Source organism: Nymphaea colorata, chromosome 1, assembly GCF_008831285.2.
Source record: "Nymphaea colorata isolate Beijing-Zhang1983 chromosome 1, ASM883128v2, whole genome shotgun sequence".
NCBI lineage: Eukaryota > Viridiplantae > Streptophyta > Magnoliopsida > Nymphaeales > Nymphaeaceae > Nymphaea > Nymphaea colorata.
In genome coordinates, this window is record NC_045138.2 from 24,101,408 (window position 1) to 24,122,538 (window position 21,131).

At 36.5% G+C, this 21,131-nt stretch overlaps 1 protein-coding gene across 3 annotated transcripts; it reads left to right on the forward strand.

The window, feature by feature from the left end:
• Positions 1–995: 995 nt before the first annotated feature.
• Positions 996–19,645, forward strand: LOC116261925 (uncharacterized). 3 transcript variants are annotated; one of them, XM_031640878.2, is made up of 13 exons: positions 996–1,240; positions 1,357–1,711; positions 3,623–3,776; positions 3,862–3,911; positions 4,895–4,987; positions 5,089–5,177; positions 11,149–11,227; positions 11,473–11,555; positions 15,615–15,693; positions 15,779–16,481; positions 17,659–17,745; positions 17,922–18,522; positions 19,193–19,645. In XM_031640878.2, the coding sequence occupies exons 1-13, from the start codon at positions 1,209–1,211 to the stop codon at positions 19,332–19,334; spliced, it is 2,547 nt and encodes an 848-aa protein (XP_031496738.1). In that variant the 5' UTR covers positions 996–1,208; the 3' UTR covers positions 19,335–19,645. The 3 variants fall into 3 exon arrangements, with proteins under 3 accessions (XP_031496738.1, XP_031496754.1, XP_031496746.1); XM_031640894.2 differs by lacking the exon at positions 19,193–19,645 and adding an exon at positions 19,038–19,183; XM_031640886.2 differs by lacking the exon at positions 17,659–17,745.
• The last annotated feature ends 1,486 nt before the right edge of the window (positions 19,646–21,131 follow it).

The window sequence follows — 21,131 nt, forward strand, 5'->3', positions numbered from 1 at the left end:
TATGAAAGCGGCAAAGGAACCCACAAGAATTGAACTAGTGACTAGCCTTATATTAGCTGTTGATGCAACCATTTATCATGGCAAACCCCATGAGGCCTATGCAAAAAGTTGTTAAGACCCTCGTTTTGTTAAGCTAAGTCACACAGGCATATGTAATTTGGCCAAGTACCTTGCCGGCAGAAGGTACAATGGCATGGGTATGTAGATACAACTGTATTTTAAAACTTAAAAAATTATATTTTCAAAGTTAATTTTTATTTAATTTTTATTTTTTATTGTTTTGTTTTTATTTCTCTCCCACCAAGATTTTATATTTTCCTCTCATTTTGTGGATTATATCATGTATATATTTACATATACACTCTACAACACGCTAATATCCAAATTTTTTAAAATCCCGGTACCCATACTTGTTTCGTACTACCTTATCAGTACCCAAGTGACTTAGCTTAAAAGCCTATTGCTATTTCTAACAAGGCCGATGGTCCCTATGAAACTACTCATTTGCCTTCTAATATTTTCTCTATTTACTATTAGTCTTGACACGCTATAGCCCATGTGGCCTCTGGGCCTGAAGGGCCAAAGCTAGGACTCCGATCACTTACCAGAAAACTGAACTTAGGGCTAGTGTACACCAAAAAATAACCGATGCATCCATATTAAAAAGGCATAAGTTAAAAAAATATTATAGATATGATCAAATTTTCATTTCATTTTGTCTTTATCTATGGAAGACTCAATGGCATTTCTTGTTTTCTTGTAGGACTAATCATATCATAATATATAAAACACTAAAATCTATAAAATTAGAAAAAACTTGCAATTCAAATATAAGAATTAAATTTTATGAACTTTTTAGAAGTAAAGTTTTTAGCAGACACAAAACAAAGGCAATATACACCCTCATTTTTAAAAAGGCTAAATGGGAAAACTTTTTCATGTAATATATATATGTATATATATTCACAAGCCCCGGAGATCGATTTTTAGGCTTTTCCTGTTTGCGCTTCAAAAAACTCTACCGACGCCCTCCCTCCCGTCCCGTACCATCCCCTCTTCTCTCACGCACACACTCTCTCTCCTCTCTCCCTAAAATTCCTAATTACATTTGAAACCGATTACCAGTAGCGGGGAAGAGAGGGGGGGTGCTGATGCCGCTCGAGCCCACATCAAATTCACCCATTTAAACTCCAAACGACGCCCCCAGTATGGCATTCCATGTCGCTTGCCCTATTACATGGTCTCTCTATCGCTCTCTCCCTCTCCCTCTCTCTGTTTCTGTGTTTCTTGTGGCGTTTGTTGACGGTGGATCTGCTCCCTGCTTGTTCTCTTTCTTCTTTCGTGGTGTCCTTGCAGTCAGCGCATCTGTTTCTGCACGCTTGGCTTCCCGGAGCCCCTTCGCACTGAAGATGGGAGGAGGGATTTCCTGGAAGATGTCTGCAGGCTTGAGGAGCTGCTCCCGGATCCGTGGTTCCTTCGCGCCGGATGTCGGCGGACCGTCCAGGTTGCTGTTCCCAGGGTCAACGTCGGGGCTGGGCGGTCGATCGAACATGGGATTGGCGAGAACGGGTCACTTGTCGCTGCTGGTTCTGCCAACGGGGAGGAGGCGCTGTCGCTGCAGATGAAGCGGGTTGCTATGCAGAAGAAGGCGGTTGAGGCATCGTTGGCTGCTGAAGATTACGCGCGGCGGCTCGAGGCTGGGGAAGTTCCTGTGAGTGGGCGGATTTGGGTTTTCTTGGGATTCTTGTTGCCGTTTTCTATGGGTTCGAATTATTTTGCCATGAGATTGTGTTGTTTTGTTGATCTCCTGCCCGTTGCTGCCCTAATTAGGATAGACTATTTGGGCATTGCTAGCCGATTTTTCTTCGCAATGTTGCTAAGTTTTACTGGAACTCATCTGGGCTGTTATTTCACGCGCTCCAGGAATGATCTTGGTCGACTTCTTTGTGATTAGCGTTAACTCCGGTGGTTCGAGGTTTATCTGGGTTTACGTTTTTCATGTTCAGGATACATACATACATCGAAATTCAAAACCTATATGGATTGGTACAGTTTTGTTGTTGTTAATTAGGTTGGTGCTATTCCTTCCACGGGTTTCTTGCATTCTTACTGGACTACCGGTAACTTCTGTTTCTCTACATTCGTTGCTTAGGACTCAATTCTTGTTGAATGTACACAATAACTCAGTTTCGGTCTTCGATTTCCCATATGCCATAGGGAAAATGAGAACGTCTTTCCTCCGTCTACGGGTAGGGCTATTTATTAAGAGATAGGTGGCCCTCCGGCTCCTCTGTTTTGAATATGCATGTGATTGGATATTGAAGTCACTGCTGAACAATTTTGGGGTTCCAAATACGGGTCATGCTTGTGACCATGATGAGGTAAACAGGTTCGCGTTTGAATGGTAAACAGGTAACACCTATAATTGTTTTGACCTATGTATGTACTTAATGCATTACTAATTTACTACCATGTCAAAAAATTATTACGGACATGTCACCTATGGATGTTTGTCTGCGCTTGCATACCAGGAAATAGCTCTTCCGGAAATCATATAATTGCCAAGTTCCACGGTATTCTTTTTTAGCCATCCAAGCATTCTAAGCAAATCACAAATCCAGATGCCATGCTACTCAACCTGAATTAGAAGTTAAATCCTTTGTCTGACGTTCAGTCTGAATTTCAATATCATTGTAAAAAAAACAGTGGCAGGCCAGGATAAAGGATCTTTAAGAATTGGTCTACTCGTAACATGATTACCCATTAACACAGAGATAGCTGGCTGGTGCGTGAACTAATTTAAGACTCTTTATCTGTCTTTAGTCCAGTTATCCCCTTTCTAAGCTTTGGAGCATGTTGGTAAGCATTTGAATGGAAGATAGATGTGGCAAATATTATTGGATGCAAAACTTTTTCTTGCTTGGTAAATGTTAATATGCAATGCAGGTTTCACAAGTCAAATTAGGGTGTTGACCAATGTTGAGGAGATTAAATGCTGCAATCTTTAAAACAATTTCTTGCATGGATGCAAGCTTGCTGTCCTGCTGGCCTTATTGTTATTATGATTTGGCATTTCAACATGCACTTTACTTCCGTTACATATATGGAGAAAAATTGGAGTAACTTAGTGGCGAAAACCTTCGTTGTATACTTACACCATTTTCATGGGTTAATGCTTCTAACAATGTAGTTGTGGAACTCTGGAATCCATTTTGAGTAGGATATTATCATTTATTAATTTCCAGAATATCTTAGGATTTTACTTTATTGTTAATTTTTCATTTGTAGGCATCTCAGGTATTACAGCTACGTGCCTTTCATACTAGATTCAAGTTATGCAGTGCTAGCTTGGAAATTCTTTCATGCCTTTTTTGCCTAAACATGCAAAAAATGACAATGTATCCCACTTTTATCTAATTTCGTGGATGTTTTTTTGTCTGATATTTTCTTTCAATTTGGACTATTTTTCAAAGAATTTCCAATTGCTTAAAGCCATTCAATTTTTTGAGTTCTCTATGAAAATGAAATCATCATGTTTACAATTTCTGCAATGATGCATAATTTGTTATCTAATCTTCATGATTCTTGATTTTCTCATGTGGTGTGTCTTTGACAATTGTAGGATGCTTCTGGAGAAGCTTCTAAGGAAGTAATGTGTAGATTGTGCTATTCTGGTGAAAACGAAGGAAGTGATAGGGCTGCTAGAATGCTCTCATGCAGAAATTGCAGTAAAAAATACCACAGGACTTGCTTGAAAAGCTGGGCACAACATAGAGGTAATTTCTGTTTGTAAGGTGTTTAATAAAATGAAAGTGTAATTTCGGTTTTACAAGATAATGATTTATGCTCAATTTGTCACAGACTTGTTTGACTGGAGTTCTTGGATTTGTCCATTTTGTCGCAGTTGTGAGGTCAGTTCTATTGTCACATTCTTTTTCTTTATTGTATCTTCACAATTCACATTCATATTTTAGGGAATTCTTTAAGTGATGCTTTTATTGTTAACTACGGTCATTATTGGCGACTATGGCACAGACTTGATATAGTCACCCATTATTTGCCGTGAAACAATAAATATCATATAGTTCTTCAAAATTTCTAGGTCCTCACCATTGCCATCAATGCTTCAAATGCACATTGTTCTTTCAAACTATCTGAATGGTTACACTTCTTGAGTTGAAACCAGTTTAGATCCTACTGTTGAGAACTTCCCGTAGTTGGCTTGAGTCCTCTTTAGAGAGAGGGAATAATAAAAAGAGTAGAAAGCTCACAGGATGTGAGGTTGGTTCAGTTGGATGGTAGATTCCTGACATTGGCTAAATAAGTATGGATTTGGTTCTTGTCTTTCAAAGAAAGGATTTATTTCCTGGTGTTTCTGATGGTTGCTGATCCCGTCATTTGAATTGGAAGGTCGCATATTATTTTCATAAAAAGAACACTGAAAGACACCTTAAATTTGGGCTGTAAAACATAGATGTCTATATATCTAACTCTTTGTTTTTATGTCAATTTGCATATTGATAACCCTGCCCTTTTTCATTCTAACAATGTAGTATTCTTTCGTTGTTATAGTAAGGGAAATGTTCTCCTTTGTTCTTATTCTTTTGAAGTTGTATATTTTCTTTCACATTTTGTGGCTTTGCTGTAAGTGGGACATGCTTTTCTTTGTCTTGGCAACTTCTCTTGACCTGGCAGTTGCATAATAGCTACTAAATGGCATGTATGCATGTCATTGTAGTATATTTCTAAGGTCTGCATTTGTGTTAGGTATTCACTATTATGAAGCTTTCAGCAAGGAATTGACACTCTATGGCTTGGTGTATCTTCAAATTTTTTCATACTTGTTTCCCTGGCACTTAACCCATAAAATAATAATTCTTCTTCTTCCCTGCAGGCATGTAGAAAAATTGGAGATCCTAAGAAGTTTATGTTCTGTAAGAGGTGTGACCGTGCTTACCATTCATACTGTCAGCATCCCCCACATAAAGTGAGCCCATGTTTGAATATCTTTTATCTGAAGCTTTATGAAATATATTGTGCATATTATGAGCATAAGTCTGCTCTCTCTTTGTATTTCTTCTACTACAGAATGTTTCTTCTGGTCCTTATTTGTGTCCAAACCATACGAGATGCCATAGCTGTGGATCTACAGTACCTGGGAATGGTCCCAGTACAAGGTAAAATTCATCTGGCTTCTGCTAAACCTCTTCTCCTTTTTTGTTTCCAATTTGTTATCAGTAGTAAGAACAAAAGAAAATACCAACTTTGCTAAATTTCATTTTCGTTATTACTTTGTTGCGTAGCCACAAAAAACACATTCTTTTTAAGCATGTTAAAAACGAAAAAAATAAGTTAGCCAACGCCAAAACAAAAAAAAAACACATTTTTTTTCCTGTTTTTAAGAACAAAAGAAAATACCAACTTTGCTAAATTTCATTTTCTTTATTACTTTGTTGCATAGCCACAAAAAACACATTCTTTTTAAGCATGTTAAAAACGAGAAAAATAAGTTAACCAATGCCAAAACGAAAACACACACGAAAAAGCACATTTTTTCCTTTTTTTTTCATTTTAGGCATTTTTCACGTTTTGTTAATGAGAAACTGCTTATTTCTATTTTATAATTTTTATTTGTTGCTTATCTACTTATTTTTTGATGTTATCTTATTAGTTTCTCATTTACTTTATTTTCATCTAATTTTTAAGATTTTTTCAAGCTTGCCGTGTTATACCTGTGAAAAACCTCATCATTTAAAACACAAAAACGTGATTTGTGACCATGCTTTATTGCAATGTGCTCCTAACAGTCCATGGTTCTATTTGTCCTGGAATTATGGGCCATTGTAAACAGTCAATAGTGTGTACATGAACAGTAAGTCATTATATAATTTGCCTTAGTTGAGTAGGCACAAGAACCTTTGTTTGGAATCAATACTAACTGCTTATTCTGTCAATGTATCTCTGCTGAACATATGATAATAACAGAATCCTTTTTTTAGGGAACTAGTAACATACTCTTCATGATTCATGAATGATGATTATGATTACTAATGGCTGATGAGAATGTCGTGTGTGTCATATTTCAATCAATCAATCTTGATGTACTTTTAATGAAAAAGCTTCTGAACAAATCCAATTTATTGTAATCAATTAGTTAATGTGTCGGTTAACCGCATTCTGAAACACTAAAAATATCATTGTCTCATAAAATTATCTGTCAAGCAATGTGAAAGATTCAACAGTAGATGGGAAAGTCCAATATCTCCTTTTGTCAAGCAGTATATGGATTATTTTCCAGTATAGCTTTAAAAGCATGTAGGCTATTACTCTAGTCAAATTCCAATTAAACTAAGATCTATGCTAACTAAAGTACAGATCGTTTGTTGATTTTTAATGACTTGTCTGGGATAAAATATGGCTTTCAAATTAGTTCAAAATTAGTTGATGTTGCCAAGAGTGGTGATGCCATAAACAAGGAAATATAGAATGACATGGGCCAATAGAGATTTTGCACATTTCTGTTAGTCCATGAAAAATATCAAACTGTATTTCATAATATTTACATGGGAATTCTCTTTTCTGTTCTTAAGCAAGCTTGACAGGGCCCCAGTGTTCCTTGATTTATGTTTCATCATATACCTTTGTTTTATGTCTGAAAATCATTGTCTCATTCTTTCTTCTCTTTGCCTATTCAGTATAACTTGTCATCTTCTTGTGCTGAAGTGGAATCTTACACTATATGAATTAATTTTATTAGGTTTTGCAGAAGCAACTGAACAGACCTGTCAACATTCTGTTTAGGCATGAGTGAGGAGTCAACTCTAGCTAATACCCTAATATAAAAAACATGAAATAAAAGAAAGAAGAAGTGCATAATGATCTACTGGCAAGACAACAAAAGTGAAGGACTTCATCCTCAAATAAGTAGCGTTTTAACTTATAATATGTTACGATCCTCTAGATCATGGTTAGGAACCCCTAACCTTATGCCAACAACTTAAAACGGAGAAGGTCAAGGTTGATTCAAGCTGCACTGTGGACTGTGAAGGCTTAAGCTTGACTAACCTCAATTTGATTGTCATCATTGATATTTGGATTACAACTCATATAACACTGCTCTCTTACGACAGTAGGATGTTAGTTGTTTGGCTGTTCAGGTTTGATAAGGTCATGCCTCTAGTTGGCTGTCGGGGAGTCCACTGCCAAATGATAAGATTACGACTCTTATACTTCCAGTTCATTAGTGTATCTCGATCTTTCATAGGGACTCATATCTTTCATAGAGACTCACCAAAACAGATGCCATACGTGAAATGTCTAGGGTGCAGGTGGCCAAATTTGAAGGTCAAATGAGTCAGACGGTCAGAGCCAGTGACTAATTTCATCCTTCTTTACGTGCATAAAGAGTTCAATTCAATGGAAAGACCAATGCAGTGAACATGCCTCTGTTTCTCACTGGTGTATGTTTCTTCAGTTTCTGGACTCTGTGAAATTTGGCAGAGTCTCTTTCCATCCAACTTCCAAATTTTTTTAATCAAGAAAATTAAACCCAAAATGCAGTGGACCTCTCTCTCCTTCTGGAATGTAGACATGGAACAACCTGGTCTGCATTCCTTCCTGTTTTCTTTGTCTGCTCTCTTCTCTCTCTCTCTCTCCACAAGTGGAATACTTAGCCTAAGATAGGCTTGTTTTTTCTCATTTTATATTTATATTTAATTACTATCTGGATATTTATTAGTTATATTAATAAAAAACCAAAAAGTGTATGTATATATGTGTGTGTGTGTGTGTGTGCGTGTGCATGTATGTATAATATTCAATAGTACTAGATGGGCCTAGGCAGGGGCCCTCCTAGAGGGCCTTGGTGGCATCCAAGCGAACCAGAAACAATACAGGGAAGATGAGAAGAAGAAGAAGAAGAACAAAAGAAAAAGAAAAAAATTGAGAAAAGGTAAAATTAGATAAAAAAAATTAAAACATTTTTTTTTTCTTGCGGTAGGTGCCTAGAGTGGCCCATCCTAGCTGAAATCTGGGTGTTTAAGACACATTTTTGACCACTAAGATATATCAACGTGTTGTTTTGAAAACTGCAGCACAACCAACCTGACCTGCTTCACACACCCATGTGCATCTATGTTAGGATCTCTAGATCTTGGTCTGCCAACGACATAGACCTGAGAGAATATGAAGGTTTGTTCAAACTGCTTTGTGGACTTGGAGGCTTAAGAAGATCAACTGCATTGTGGACTTGGAGGCTTAAGAAGATCAACTGCACTGTAGACTTGGAGGCTTAAGCTTGATTTCTAGTGTGAACCTCAAATTGATTGTCAGCATTGGTATTGGGATTGTGACTTGGACCACATTGCTCATTTTACAATGCTAAGGGTGGAATTGTTTGGGTATTCATAAGGTGATTGCAAGTTGGCTCTCAAGAAGTGGTGCCAAATGATAGTGATTGGCAAGTTTTATACCTCCATTTTTTTAGTGTCTAAAAATGTGTCTGCTAAATAGATTGAGGCATTGAGCAAAAGAAAGCATTTACATACAATGGAAAATCACTTAGTGCACTTATGTTTAAACATCAAAATCAATGATGAATTGTGGATGAAAGCATTGCACATGGTGACGATCTTATTTTCCTCATTTTTCATGCTTAAGCACTAGCACTGTGAAGAATAATGTTCAGCTTTCTATTGGTGGGGTTTCTTTTTTGAGATATGATAAATTGTCTTTTTTGGAAAATTTTGGAAATTCAAACAAAAAAGGAATATATAAAAGCAATAGAAAACCTATGAAGTTATGAGTTTTTTAAAATTATCCCGTACAAAAATATTGAAAAGTGTTCTTAATAGGTTTTCAAATTTCAACATTCATATTAGAGAGAGAGTATATGCATAGCAGACCCATCTATGTTTGTTCTCTCTATGTCTCTCAAATCGACAAATACTTATTGCTTATTGGGGAGAGAGATAGAAATAAATATGCATGTGTGAGGGTAAGACCCATGCACTTTTGCTTTTTGGCCTCTCTCTTAACAAATACACATGGGTTGGGAGAGAGAGAGATATCCACATTCAAAGATGTTTCAAAGGGATAAAAATATCGGGATATTGTCAGGATAATTTTGCTATTTTCCCAACATTAGCACAATATTTTGAAAATGTCAACATATCTGCGGCAATGGTTCAAACTAAATACTACATGAATGTCATGGGTCTTCATTTTAATTTTTCACTAGAGAAATTCAAGCAGGGTTACAGGTACTTTAATGCAATGAAACAAAAGATGAACATTTCAGGCACTTATGAGCAAGACTGATGAAAATAAACTTGTTAATTATTTCTTCAAGCCTCCAGCTAAAGGAGTTCAAGAATAATAATAAATGCATTGCACAAGAAAAGAAAACTTCTTTGGCATTATTTCAGTCACCTTAACTTTTATGTCAGGGAGGCGATCCTCACCTGATTTAGCGATGCTAGGCCTAGTTGTTAAGGCGTGGACTGGTCCATGCCTAGGCATGAGTCCCCACCCGTTGCCTAAGTCCATCACTTAGGCGACAAGTGCTAGACCGGCCCCTAGGTGTGCCTAGGCTGGACTAGGCGCTAGCACGCCTAGTCCATGGGAAGGTGAAAAGTCACCTTCCCTTCAAAGTAAGTCCTGTAATTTTATTTTACACTACAATACGGTATACTTATATTATATGCAGTTATATTCTATGTCACATGGGTGCAGGGTGCGGAAAAAAAAATTAGGTGCGGGTGCGGCGAGAGCTTATATTCATAATATATATATATATATATATATATATATATATATATATATATATATATGTGTGTGTATATACATGTATTATATACATATATATGTTATTTGTTATATAAGAAATTTTATTTGTCTATATTGTTATATTTTTTTTTTATCAAGGTTACCTTGAATCGATATATTAATGAAAACTCAGCCAAAACATTTTTCAGAACAGCCAAAACTCATTTGACGCCGTGTCGGGTCGCACCAGCACCGATGCGGGTGCGGGTGCACCACCATAGTTGGCGCACCCGTGTGACTTAAGGTTATATTATATAATTTATGTTCTTTAAGTACAGTTTGTTCATTGTTGTACGTTAATTACATATTCTATATCAACTCTTCACATGGATGTTCCAGCCATACATTAAGTACATATTTTATAAAACCATGAATTTCTGTATATATCTTACGTGCTCTAAAACATATTTTGCGGAACCTATGCCAGCCTTCTTACCCATGTAAAAACCTAGATTTGTGGTAAAAAGACCACCAGTTTCTTTTGTTTAGTGCATGTCTAGTAATCAGAGAAATATGGAAATATTTGCAGACCTCAGTTCAACATAGTCTTATGTTAAAGCTGCAAATAAACAATATGAACTATGTAGATGATAGTCCACACATGAAGCATAAAACATTTCCTAAATTACTATGTCGTAAAAATCCTCTTTGATGCATATACTTATCAATTCATGGTCATCAAATATTCAGTACACAAGTAACAGAGAAAAAGATTGTTAAATATTGGTAAATTTCTTCATCTTCATTTACAGACTAAATGCAATTCTTGATTATGGCAACTAATTCTAGCTAGATATGACTTGATTACAGAAGAGCTCTCAAAGAACTGAAGTGTTAGTAACAGAATAAAAGTCTAGTAGATATTGGATGCCTTTTTAGGCCAGCCGCCTAGACGCGTTGACGACTATGCTATGCTATGCGACATATTAGATTCATAAAGGAAACTACAATTAAACACCCTAAATTACAGCCGTTAATCTCTTGGGTTTTGCCTCCTGAACAATATGGCTGCAGTTCCTTCTGCTTTTCCTAGTATGGATGAACATCTAATTTCTGATAGCCGGAGTTCACCAACACATATGGTCATTCACTAGAGGGGTTTTCTACTTTGAGTGCTTCAATTAACCAACAGTGTGCTGTGATAGCACCTACTGTCTGAATTGGCAGGCATTTCACAAGTTGAGGTTGTTAAATTCAGATATTCTAACCCGTCATTAACATTATTCAATTTAGTTATATTCATCTCGATGATACACTATGTTAGTGAATATATTTCTTTTTATAGCGAGACCAGTTTACTGACTTTGATCATAATATCCACAGATGGTTCTTGAGCTATACTTGCTGTGATGCATGTGGGAGGCTGTTTGTGAAGGGAAATTATTGCCCAGTCTGCTTGAAGGTATTCTTCAATTCTGAAACCTACAGGATACATAGAATTTGAATCTGTTGCACTCAATATGACATTCTTTCAATTTTTTGAACACAGCTAAGTAGTTAATCTTAAATCTCTACTGGGTGCAATCAATTCTAAATTAACAGCATCTCATACACATGCATGCATGTCTCCTTTTTTGCTTCTTTTTCTCCTTCCTGCAGTTGCATTTTCCTGGCAATCTAATTAGTTCTTTCTGATTATCTTTTCAGGTTTACAGGGATTCTGAACCAACACCCATGGTATGCTGTGATGTTTGCCAGCGCTGGGTGCATTGTCAGTGTGACGGTATCAGGTTTGTGAATACTTATACTACTAGATATTACCTAATCAGAATGCTAGTTTGCATAATCTTGGTTCAATGCATTGTCAAACTATTATATATAGATGAAATATGTGGACTCAATATGAGCACAATGTAGGTGTCCCATGTAAAACAACCTTTTTAAAGAGGTTACTGACAAATATCGATGTCACATAGATGTGAGGTGCAGGTGCCACTGCAGGTTCAATAAATTTTTGGAAAAGCTTGGGTCTGGGTGTGACTATATATATATATATATATATATATATATATATATATATATATATATATATATATATATATATATATATATATATATATATATATATATATATATATATATATATATATATATATATATTTGTGTGTGTGTGTGTGTGTGGCCATGCATGCGAAAAGGTTACCAGTAAAGAGAACTTTTTTATCATAAGCCTCTCATCCTAATAAAAGAAAATTTTAAACGTAAGACGTAAACAAATTAAACAAATGGTTTTCTTTGCGGAAATGTTAGTCAAAGGGAGGTTTAAAATAGAAAAAAATTTATAAAAACCCTAGTCCGGTGTGGGGCTGTGTACATTCTCATGTAAGGCTGGTTGCATGCTCTCACCAGCAAGTATGTCCTCCCTCCCTCTCTTACCCCCTTCTTCTTCTTTCTTAGTCCTCCTTTCTGTTCCTCCCTCTTCTCGTCTCTCCTTTTCCTCCTCCTCTGTCTTCTATTTTCTTTCCTTTTTTCTCATGAGTAGTGCACCCAAGCAGCATGCCTGCCCACATTCTGCACTTGCCTCACATCAACGAGGGTGCGGCACCCAGAATGCCACATCCATGTATGATAAATTTATAGGTGACAATTTATAGTTTTTTACTTTAAAAAGGTACCTTTACGTGTGGTATTATATGACCCATCAATCAAATTTGTTGACTATGTCATAAACCAGTCTATTTGGGTCTCATATTTACTTATCACATACCCATTTTACATATAGTATTCCTAGGCTTGACTGGTTGTCTAGGCTGGCCATTTCTAAGCATCATGCAATTTGAGAACGCTTCAATAGATAGATTTTTTCTTCTTCTTTTTTCAACTGCTAGATTTTTTCCTTCCACCTTGCTTTTTTTCTTTTCTCTATTTCTTGTGCTATCTAAGGCAGATTTTTTTCCGTCTGTGGTGTATAGTGTTTCCTTATGTTTTTACATAGATTATCCTTTCTCATTCTTTTTGATGTTGCATGTGATTCACATTAGAGGTACATATTTGTATATGTATGTGTACATATTCATTTTCTTATAATTATAGTGACATTTTATGACTTATGTTTTGTATGACTTTGAATTTTCATATGTTGCTGTAGGTTCTTAACTTCTTTGCATATATGTAATGATATTTTTAATGTTTTTTCTTATTTATTATAATTATGATAGAGGACCGTTTTATGACAAGCAAGTCTAACATGGACATTGCGATTATCTTTTGGATTTCTGTTCTGTGCTTTCTAAAAATTAAATTAATAACTTTAGGCCTTTAGATTCAGAAGTTAGACATAGAGGTTTAATAGTTCACTTTTAGAAATTAGATTTTACATGCACTAAAACATTGTGGCAGTGCAGTAAAATTATTAACTTGCTCTTATAATATTGTCATGCATTTTGTTTTGTTGTTATAATTTCATAGCTGTAAAAAATTTTGATTGAGAAATGCATGAGCTTATTGTTAATTTTGAACATTAACATGGCATTTTATTATTGCTGTTTTTTATAAAATGGTGGGGAGGGTTTGGGCCATCCCTGAATGTGCCTAGTCCCACCTGGGCTTTTGGATCATCTAATTGCCTGGGCTGTGCATACCGGTTTTTAACGTTTTAAGTTTTTAACAACATAGGATATAACTGAAATATGCATATGAGAGTTTTGTTTCACAAACATTATGGTGAAGCAAGTTATAGCTGAGCAGTGATGTGGCAGGAATGTGTGCCTTCTAGTAAATTCTATGTCACATGGGTGTAGGGTGTGGCAAGTTTCAAAAAAATTGGGTGCGGGTGCGACGAGAGCATATATATATATATATATATATATATATATATATATATATATGTATATATGTTATTTGTTATATAAGTAATTTTATTTGTCTATATTTTTAAACTTTTTTTTATCAAGGTTACCTTGAGTCGATATATCAATGAAAACTCGGCCAAAACATTTTTCAGAACGGCGAAAACTCATTTGATGCCGTGTCAGACCGCACCAGCACCAGCACCAGCACCCTCATCGATGCGGGTACAGGTGGGCCACCATAGTTGGCGCACCTGTGTGACTTAGCTAGTAATGCATCAGTACAATTGCCAAACAAATGCAGGGAATTTTCCAGTTTAGCAGGATCCAGCTTGATGATATATAGCACTCTTGTACTTACTTGGCTTCTTGATCAAATCTTTCATTTGTTTCTACTGTTGAGAATCCTGAATGGATAGAACTAATTTCTAATATAGGTTGTTTTGTGTCTCCTCAAAAAGTGTCATTGGCAGACTCCAGCTTGGTTTTGATCTCATCCTTTAACCTTGTTAGGATTCATGCAACAATATTAGCTCTTCTGGTTGGTAAATCTCAATGTTGTAAAATGCATAATGTGACCCGTATCAGTTGGGTTCAAAGTTAGATACAAAATGCAATGGAGCATAAAAATTGTGAATTTTATTTTTCTGAATATTAGAAAACCACAAAAAAAATTCTAAAATCAATAAAAGTACAAAATATAGAAAAATGATGACATAGAGAAAAATTGTCTTTGTTAAAAAACATGAATTTCATAAACACAACAAAGTGGCATGCATTTGCTACACACCACATGCATGTGTTCATTAAAAACAATCAAAATTGACTACTTAAATTACTTTCATACTTAATAGTATCCGAATAAGTTTTTATTGTCTATGACTTGCTCCTTGGAGTCCTGGCGCAACTTAATGATCATAAAACTTGATTTTTTTTTTAAATCTTAGAAGATAGGCATATAAGCTTTCATGCAGAAAAGAATGAAGGGTCTAATTTCGTTGCATGAAATCGGCCTTAGATTTTTTAGTTCAATATGTAAGAATGCCTTTCATAAGGAATCAATATTCAGCCTTAAGAAATTTATAAACTGTATGCTAAAAAAAACTTTTTTGTCATTTTTTAATGTTTCAAATGTGTAAACATGCATGCACCACATTGTACCATAATGTACATATGGGGGCATATCACAAGTTAAACCTTATAAGGTATGGTTACACTGCTGAGACTAGTTTCAGATGTGCATGTAACTCTTTTCTGTCATGAAATGGAATAAAGCGGCTCGATGAGCAACTATACCCAAAGCTAACATATTGTATCCCAATTGAGACATTGTGAAATATGCTGAACTTCTCTTAATATCTCTTTGAACAAAAGCTATGGTGGCACCTAATAGTAGCGTTATTCTACCTATCAAGATATGATATTCATTATGTGAGGTATGGCTATGAAAAGAGGAAGAAGCAGAGCTATAATATATATATACAAAACATCGGGCTATGTGTATGAGAGTTTGATTCCTCTGGATGGCCTGTGGAATCCACGTTCTCTGTATGTGTGTGTGTGTGTATTATATGATACACGACTTCCATACAACGTTGATAAATCGAACTCTGGTGGTGAATAGCCAGCTGATAAAATGCCAATAGGTCCCAACTGAACTAATTTGCACTTCTGTAGAATGAAACTCCTGCTTTGGACAGAGGTCACAGCATTTGTCTGCAATGCCTGGTGAACTGAGAGACTTTAATATATTTTAAGTGGTCACAGTGAGGTGCTCTCATTGACTATGATTATTGAATGCACAAGATTTTTGCAGTCCTCGGTTGGGACCTTCTGTGTTTTTGTGAAATGGCATCTGGACCAGTGTCTACTCTATTCATTTTTTAATTTGGTACAGAGGTGTTTGAGTTGCAAAACTTATCTGAAATAAGCATTCACTGTTGGTTTTCTGAAATTTGATTGTCAATCTTTTTCCGATGCTTCTGACACAAAGTTTTGCAGTGATGAGAAGTATCGGCAGTTCCAAGCAGATACTAACCTGTATTACAAATGTGCAGCATGCCGTGGAGATTGCTACCAAGTATATTGAGCCTAGCCTTTTCCATTTTTTATTTTTGGTTTTGCTCCAATTTTATGTGTTGATAGGAGCTTTCTATGATCATCAGGTGAAAGACATTGATGATGCTATTCAAGAGCTTTGGAAGAGGAGAGATCTGGCTGATCGTGCTCAAATTGCTAGCCTGAGGGCAGCAGCTGGACTGACTCAGGACGCTGTATCAATTTCACCTTATTCTGATGATGAAGAATGCCATGTAACATTGTCCAGGAATGAAGGGAAACCTTTGAAATTTTCTTTTAAGGGGTTATCTAATTCAAAAGAGCAAGGAAAGAGCTGCTCGAAGAACGTAAAGCAATATAAGAAAATTACAAAGAAGAAGGATATGCAGGTGCAGCCCCATGGAACGGTGAATTTGCATCAAAACTATGGCCTGTTACTGGAAGAAAAATCACTTCAGGATGATATGATCTATGAAAAGGCTGACAATACAAATTCTGAGAGGACAGAAGGGGGAGACTTTTTTGTGCCTGTTAGTCCTGCTATTGGTGCAGGAAACTGCACAACCAATCAAGTTGTTGAAGAAAATATGGTAAATTCAGATGACAGGGCACCCAAGTCTACCCAAATCAGGCATACACGCTTAAATAGCTTGGGTTATGAAGTTAACCAAAAGCTCTCTGGTCAATCGGAAACTGGGAAAGGAAAAAAATTGGTAATTCATCTTGGTTCGAGAAACCGGATTGCAGCTGATACTCCGAAATTGGAAAACTCAAGTGGTCACAGAGAACAAGATTCTTCAACTGTACTTGGTATATGTGCTATTTGTTTTTATTTCATTAGTTATTTCATCTGGTTGAACCTCTCTTTTCATAACCCTTATTTTGTTTGAAGTTTTCTCTACCTAGATTAACTCTTGGCTTCCCTTTTCCAAGCTGTAGGTAGGGCTACATTATAGTAGTCTCACTAGGGAAAGGTGCTGCATATAGTCATCAGTGTCAAGAATTTTTCCTCGTTGTTCTTCTTTAATAATACTAAATCTGTGCAACTATTTTGTTTGTCAACCATGCACATGAACTATAAAGAGAAAGGATGGCACTTCAGCGTATCTTATTTGCATGAGAAAATGAATATATTGGTATACTATAATACTCAACCTGGACAAAGTGAACTTGGGCTACTAGTAGTCTGTTTCTGGCTCTCTGTCTGCGATTGTACCATGGGCAACTCAGTGTACTCATGAAAAGATCATTATCCAATAGGGCGGAACTGTTTGTTTGGTGAAGAATTTTTCCTCTTTTTTCTTCTTTAGTAATGCATCACTGCAGCTAGTTTACTTGTTAACTATGCACATCAACAGTCGAGAAAGGATGGTGCTTTTGTGTATCTCATTTGCATCGTGAGATGAATATATTAATATGCAAATAATACTTTACTAGGAAAAGTGACTTTTAGGCTAGTACTCTATTTCTAGTTCCCTGTTTCCCATTATACTGTTGGGGTACCCGGCCTACTTATGAGAAGGTTATTATCCAAGAGTGAGGAACTGTTTGTTTGACCGTACTAGTTGCAATTTACATCTGCTTAGTTTATTGCACTAAAAAGCACCCCAAATATGAATTTCAACTCAGTTAGGTAACTTCCTCTTCTCCTCCCCACCCCCCCACCTGTCTCTCTCTCTCTCTCTCACACACACACACACACACACACACGTGTGCAGGACACACATACACACACTTGTGTCCAAGCATGCACAGTAGATAGTATCTTTGTCGGCATTTCATTTTTTTTCCAAACTATCTGCATTTGATGTTTGTCAGTAGTTTGCAGGTAGTTGATATTTTTGTAGTTCATAGTTCATACTAGTTGGCAAATATTGATGAATTTGGAAGAGATTGTTTTAAAGTGTACTAGGCTGCTATGCACACCTCATTTTCTAATAATATTCTATGAGCTTCTTAGCTGAATGCGAACCTTGTCCATGGACAGGAAGCAAGGAAACCAGCCAACAAAAACTGAGGCTTACTTATCCATCTGAACTACATGATCGGGCAGTTAGGCTTGATGATAAGCAGGGTACTTGTCCAGATGGTTGCATGAGGCATTTTGCATAAATTTTGGTTCTTAACTTGCAGAATGAGTTTTATTAAAAAGGCTTGTTAATGATGCATGTTTCAAATTTTCAGTTTCTTTGGGTGTGTTTAGTTCATATCAAGGAGATTTGATATGTATTCAATGCTTTTGTTTGGCAGGTGCTAACTTTGATACCACATCTCCGTCGAAGAGGTTAATACGGAGAAGCAAAGAAAGCAGTTTGTTCAAGTGTAAGGTTGAATCTGATTCTGACCTGTCAAACCATAAAGTGGATGGAGAAAGGGCTATACAAGCATCGGAATCTCAGCCAGTGGGTAAAATCCATGAGAAAAAGGCTAAAATAGAAACCTTTGCAGTAGTAGAGTCTGAGTCTGCTTCAAATAATGAGACCGTTTTATGGAGGAAAAACAGCAACACAAATGCTGGTGGAAACAATCAGAATATGCCATCTCCTTCTCCAATGACTTCAAAGCCTTTCCTGAAGGTGAAATTCAAAACATTGTCTCTCGAGAACCGTAATTCTTGGGTTTCCCAAAGTGAAGAGGAGACAAAGAACCTCATTAAAGGACAGAGATCAAAGAGGAAGAGGCCATCACTTATGCTGGAAAAAGGCAGTGTAACAGATGACCGGAGCTCTAATGCATTCTTGTGTCGAGATAATCCAGTGGATCAAGAAATGGATGCTAGGATACTTAAGAAATTAGGCAAGGATGCAGTTGGAAAAGAAGTCGAAGTTTATGAAGCATTGGATAATTCTTGGTAAAGTCTACAAGCTAATCTTTTGTTTCATTAACATCTGTTATTAATAATGCCTTGCGCTTTCAGTTTTTGGGAGATGACCAACCTTGAGTGCAATTCTTTAGTTCTCCATACAGGTTGTGTAACTGTTAAATGTTGGTGTTCACTATCATATCTATCTCTCATTCCTTTCAGTTTTATGGTCCGTCTCAGGGAGTTGATGCAGCAAGATCTCCCATCCTTTATTTGTTGTTTAAACTTCTAATTATAATCTTTAATAACTGCTTGCAACTACAGATCCACCTTGTTGTACCTTCCATCTTATTAATAATTCCTGCTTCCTGTATGTTCTTCCTATATGTCTTGTCTTCCCTCTGTTAGAGTAGTAATGCTATCAGCTTTCTCTATTTTATTGCCGTAACAGTATTTAGCTGTGGCGTAATTATTTTTCTTTTTTTTTTCCTCTGAATTTTGACGGATTATGTATGTTTTGTTCATTATTTTCTCATTGAATCATGCATCTTGTTTCTTGCTAGGTTGTCATGATAGTGCTAAATGCATTATGCCTGAGATTATCTAACCCGGCATTGGCTACTTCTGGCCAAGTTCGTTCTTGAGAGATCTTGTTTGTTGGTGTTATTTGCACATGGCTAATATGCTCCACCTTCTGGTATGGTTTGTTTGCGAGCAGGCACAGAGGTGTGGTCATTGGTACTGTTCAAGGAACATCAGCACTTTCGGTATCTCTGGATGATGGCAGAGATGTGACCTTAGAATTCGGCAAGCATCAGGTACGGTTCATTTCTCAAAAACCAAAGCTCTCAAAGAGGTGATTGAATCTGTGAGGAGAAGGGGACATCTCAAGTTACATTTTGAAGAGGCACCACCAATTTTATAACTCGATCATCAGAATGCTGCTTCTTGGGGTGAGTTGCTGCTCAATGTCTTTTTGATGGTGGCCGAATCATACCTGTCCTTATGTTTGTACACTATTCGGGGTCATAAGAAGATGACCCATATCCAGGCTTCTGATGTTCCAGTTGCTTCAATATATTTTTCACCATTCTTCAACGGCGGTTTGGTTCTTGCTTTAAGTATATGTTATGATGACTGACCGAAAGTTAATGAAATTTTTTTAGTCTAAGCTGGAGTTAATCAGAAGAGGGCAAAAACAGGTTTATCATCCCCACTGCGAGCTTCATTTGTGCATTCCCTTTTCTACAGGAGGTTGGCTATGTAAGTGTCATGTTTGTTTGCAAAGTAACCGTGCACACGTGCAGTTCAAAAACTCTCCGAGCAAATGTGGGATAAGAACTAATAATGATGAAATCAAGGACCTAATAAGAAGTAAAAGTTCTCAATGGGTTTGGTGAAAAGGTTAAGTGGGGCTTGGTAGGCCGCGGTTACAAATGTGTTAAAGCATAGTTGGGGGAGACACTTTGAGGCACCGAAAACAGACATTATGGGGTTAAGAGACATTGTATTTTACGGGGTTAAGGGGTTGGGTGGAAGGTTTGATTCTCTTTTTGAGCAATCACATGAAATATTTAACCTATTCCCCCAAAATGATGAAATAAAACAATGAATGTTCACCAAATTTTGTGTGCAATTTGGTGGGAGTGTTTCCCATACCGTGCACATGATTCTTGTATTTTCTTAACATTAAAAATGAATGGTTTATGACAGTACTTTCTTCCTTATCTTATTCACAGAAACGTACATATTCTTTAAAAAAATTGCACTTACATTGCCATGATTTCACATACAGCTGATGGTCTACTCATGATTGAGGATTTTAATTTCAACGAGCCCTCAAATCTTACTTTTTAAACAACCATTCCCTCCATTGGAAAGTTGGATGCACGTCCAAAGGAAGAAGTATAAGAATATGATGATGAGGTTAATCAATCAACCAAATGATACAGAATGACCTGATTGATGAAAGGGAGTGGGGTGAAGTCTCTTCTTTTCTCTTGTTCCTAGGATCATGGGCTGCTTTGGAACCTAGTTCAGGGTAGTATACTCATCAATTAGAGTGTTGTATCTACCGTTTGCTGTATAGTGGAAAACAAATTGATGTTTAAACTTTCAATGACCCACTAGCCTGATTAGCTATACCATGTCTTAACAATGAAAATGATTAGAAATGTCATTACCTTAGTTAGGATGGGCTTCAAGGCCATCTTTCGTGTGATCATTTGCAATTAGGTGCACCTCTTTTGGTGAGAATAGTCATGATCCTTACATCACAGCAAAATCATTTTCCAAGTCGCCCATCCTGCCTCACCAACCATGCACACACACACACACACACACACACACATATGGCAAAGGTTTTCTTATGACAAAGTTGAAAATATTATATAAATCTCGGCAAGTTTTAAAAAGTTCAAAAACTAAAAATAAAATGTGAAAAAGATATAATAATAAAAAAATGAATAAAACATGAACAAACGTGAACAAATGAAGAAAAAACGCGAAATAATGCATGTTTTTCATTCCAGAGTTTATTTTTTTTTCCCTTATTTTTGACAAACTTGTTTTTATTTTTTTTGTTAATAAGACGTGTTTTCTGTGACAAATGTTCCATTCCCTTGCCACAAAAAGTGAAGTCCCCAATTGAAGACAAT

Bases quoted from the DNA above. Each gene is read 5' to 3' on its own strand.
- LOC116261925 (XM_031640878.2), top strand. From the start codon at position 1,209: ATGGCATTCCATGTCGCTTGCCCTATTACATG. The intron at 3,777-3,861 runs GTAATTTCTGTT...AATTTGTCACAG, and splicing joins AAGCTGGGCACAACATAGAG to ACTTGTTTGACTGGAGTTCT. The intron at 18,523-19,192 runs GTAAAGTCTACA...GTTTGCGAGCAG, and splicing joins GAAGCATTGGATAATTCTTG to GCACAGAGGTGTGGTCATTG.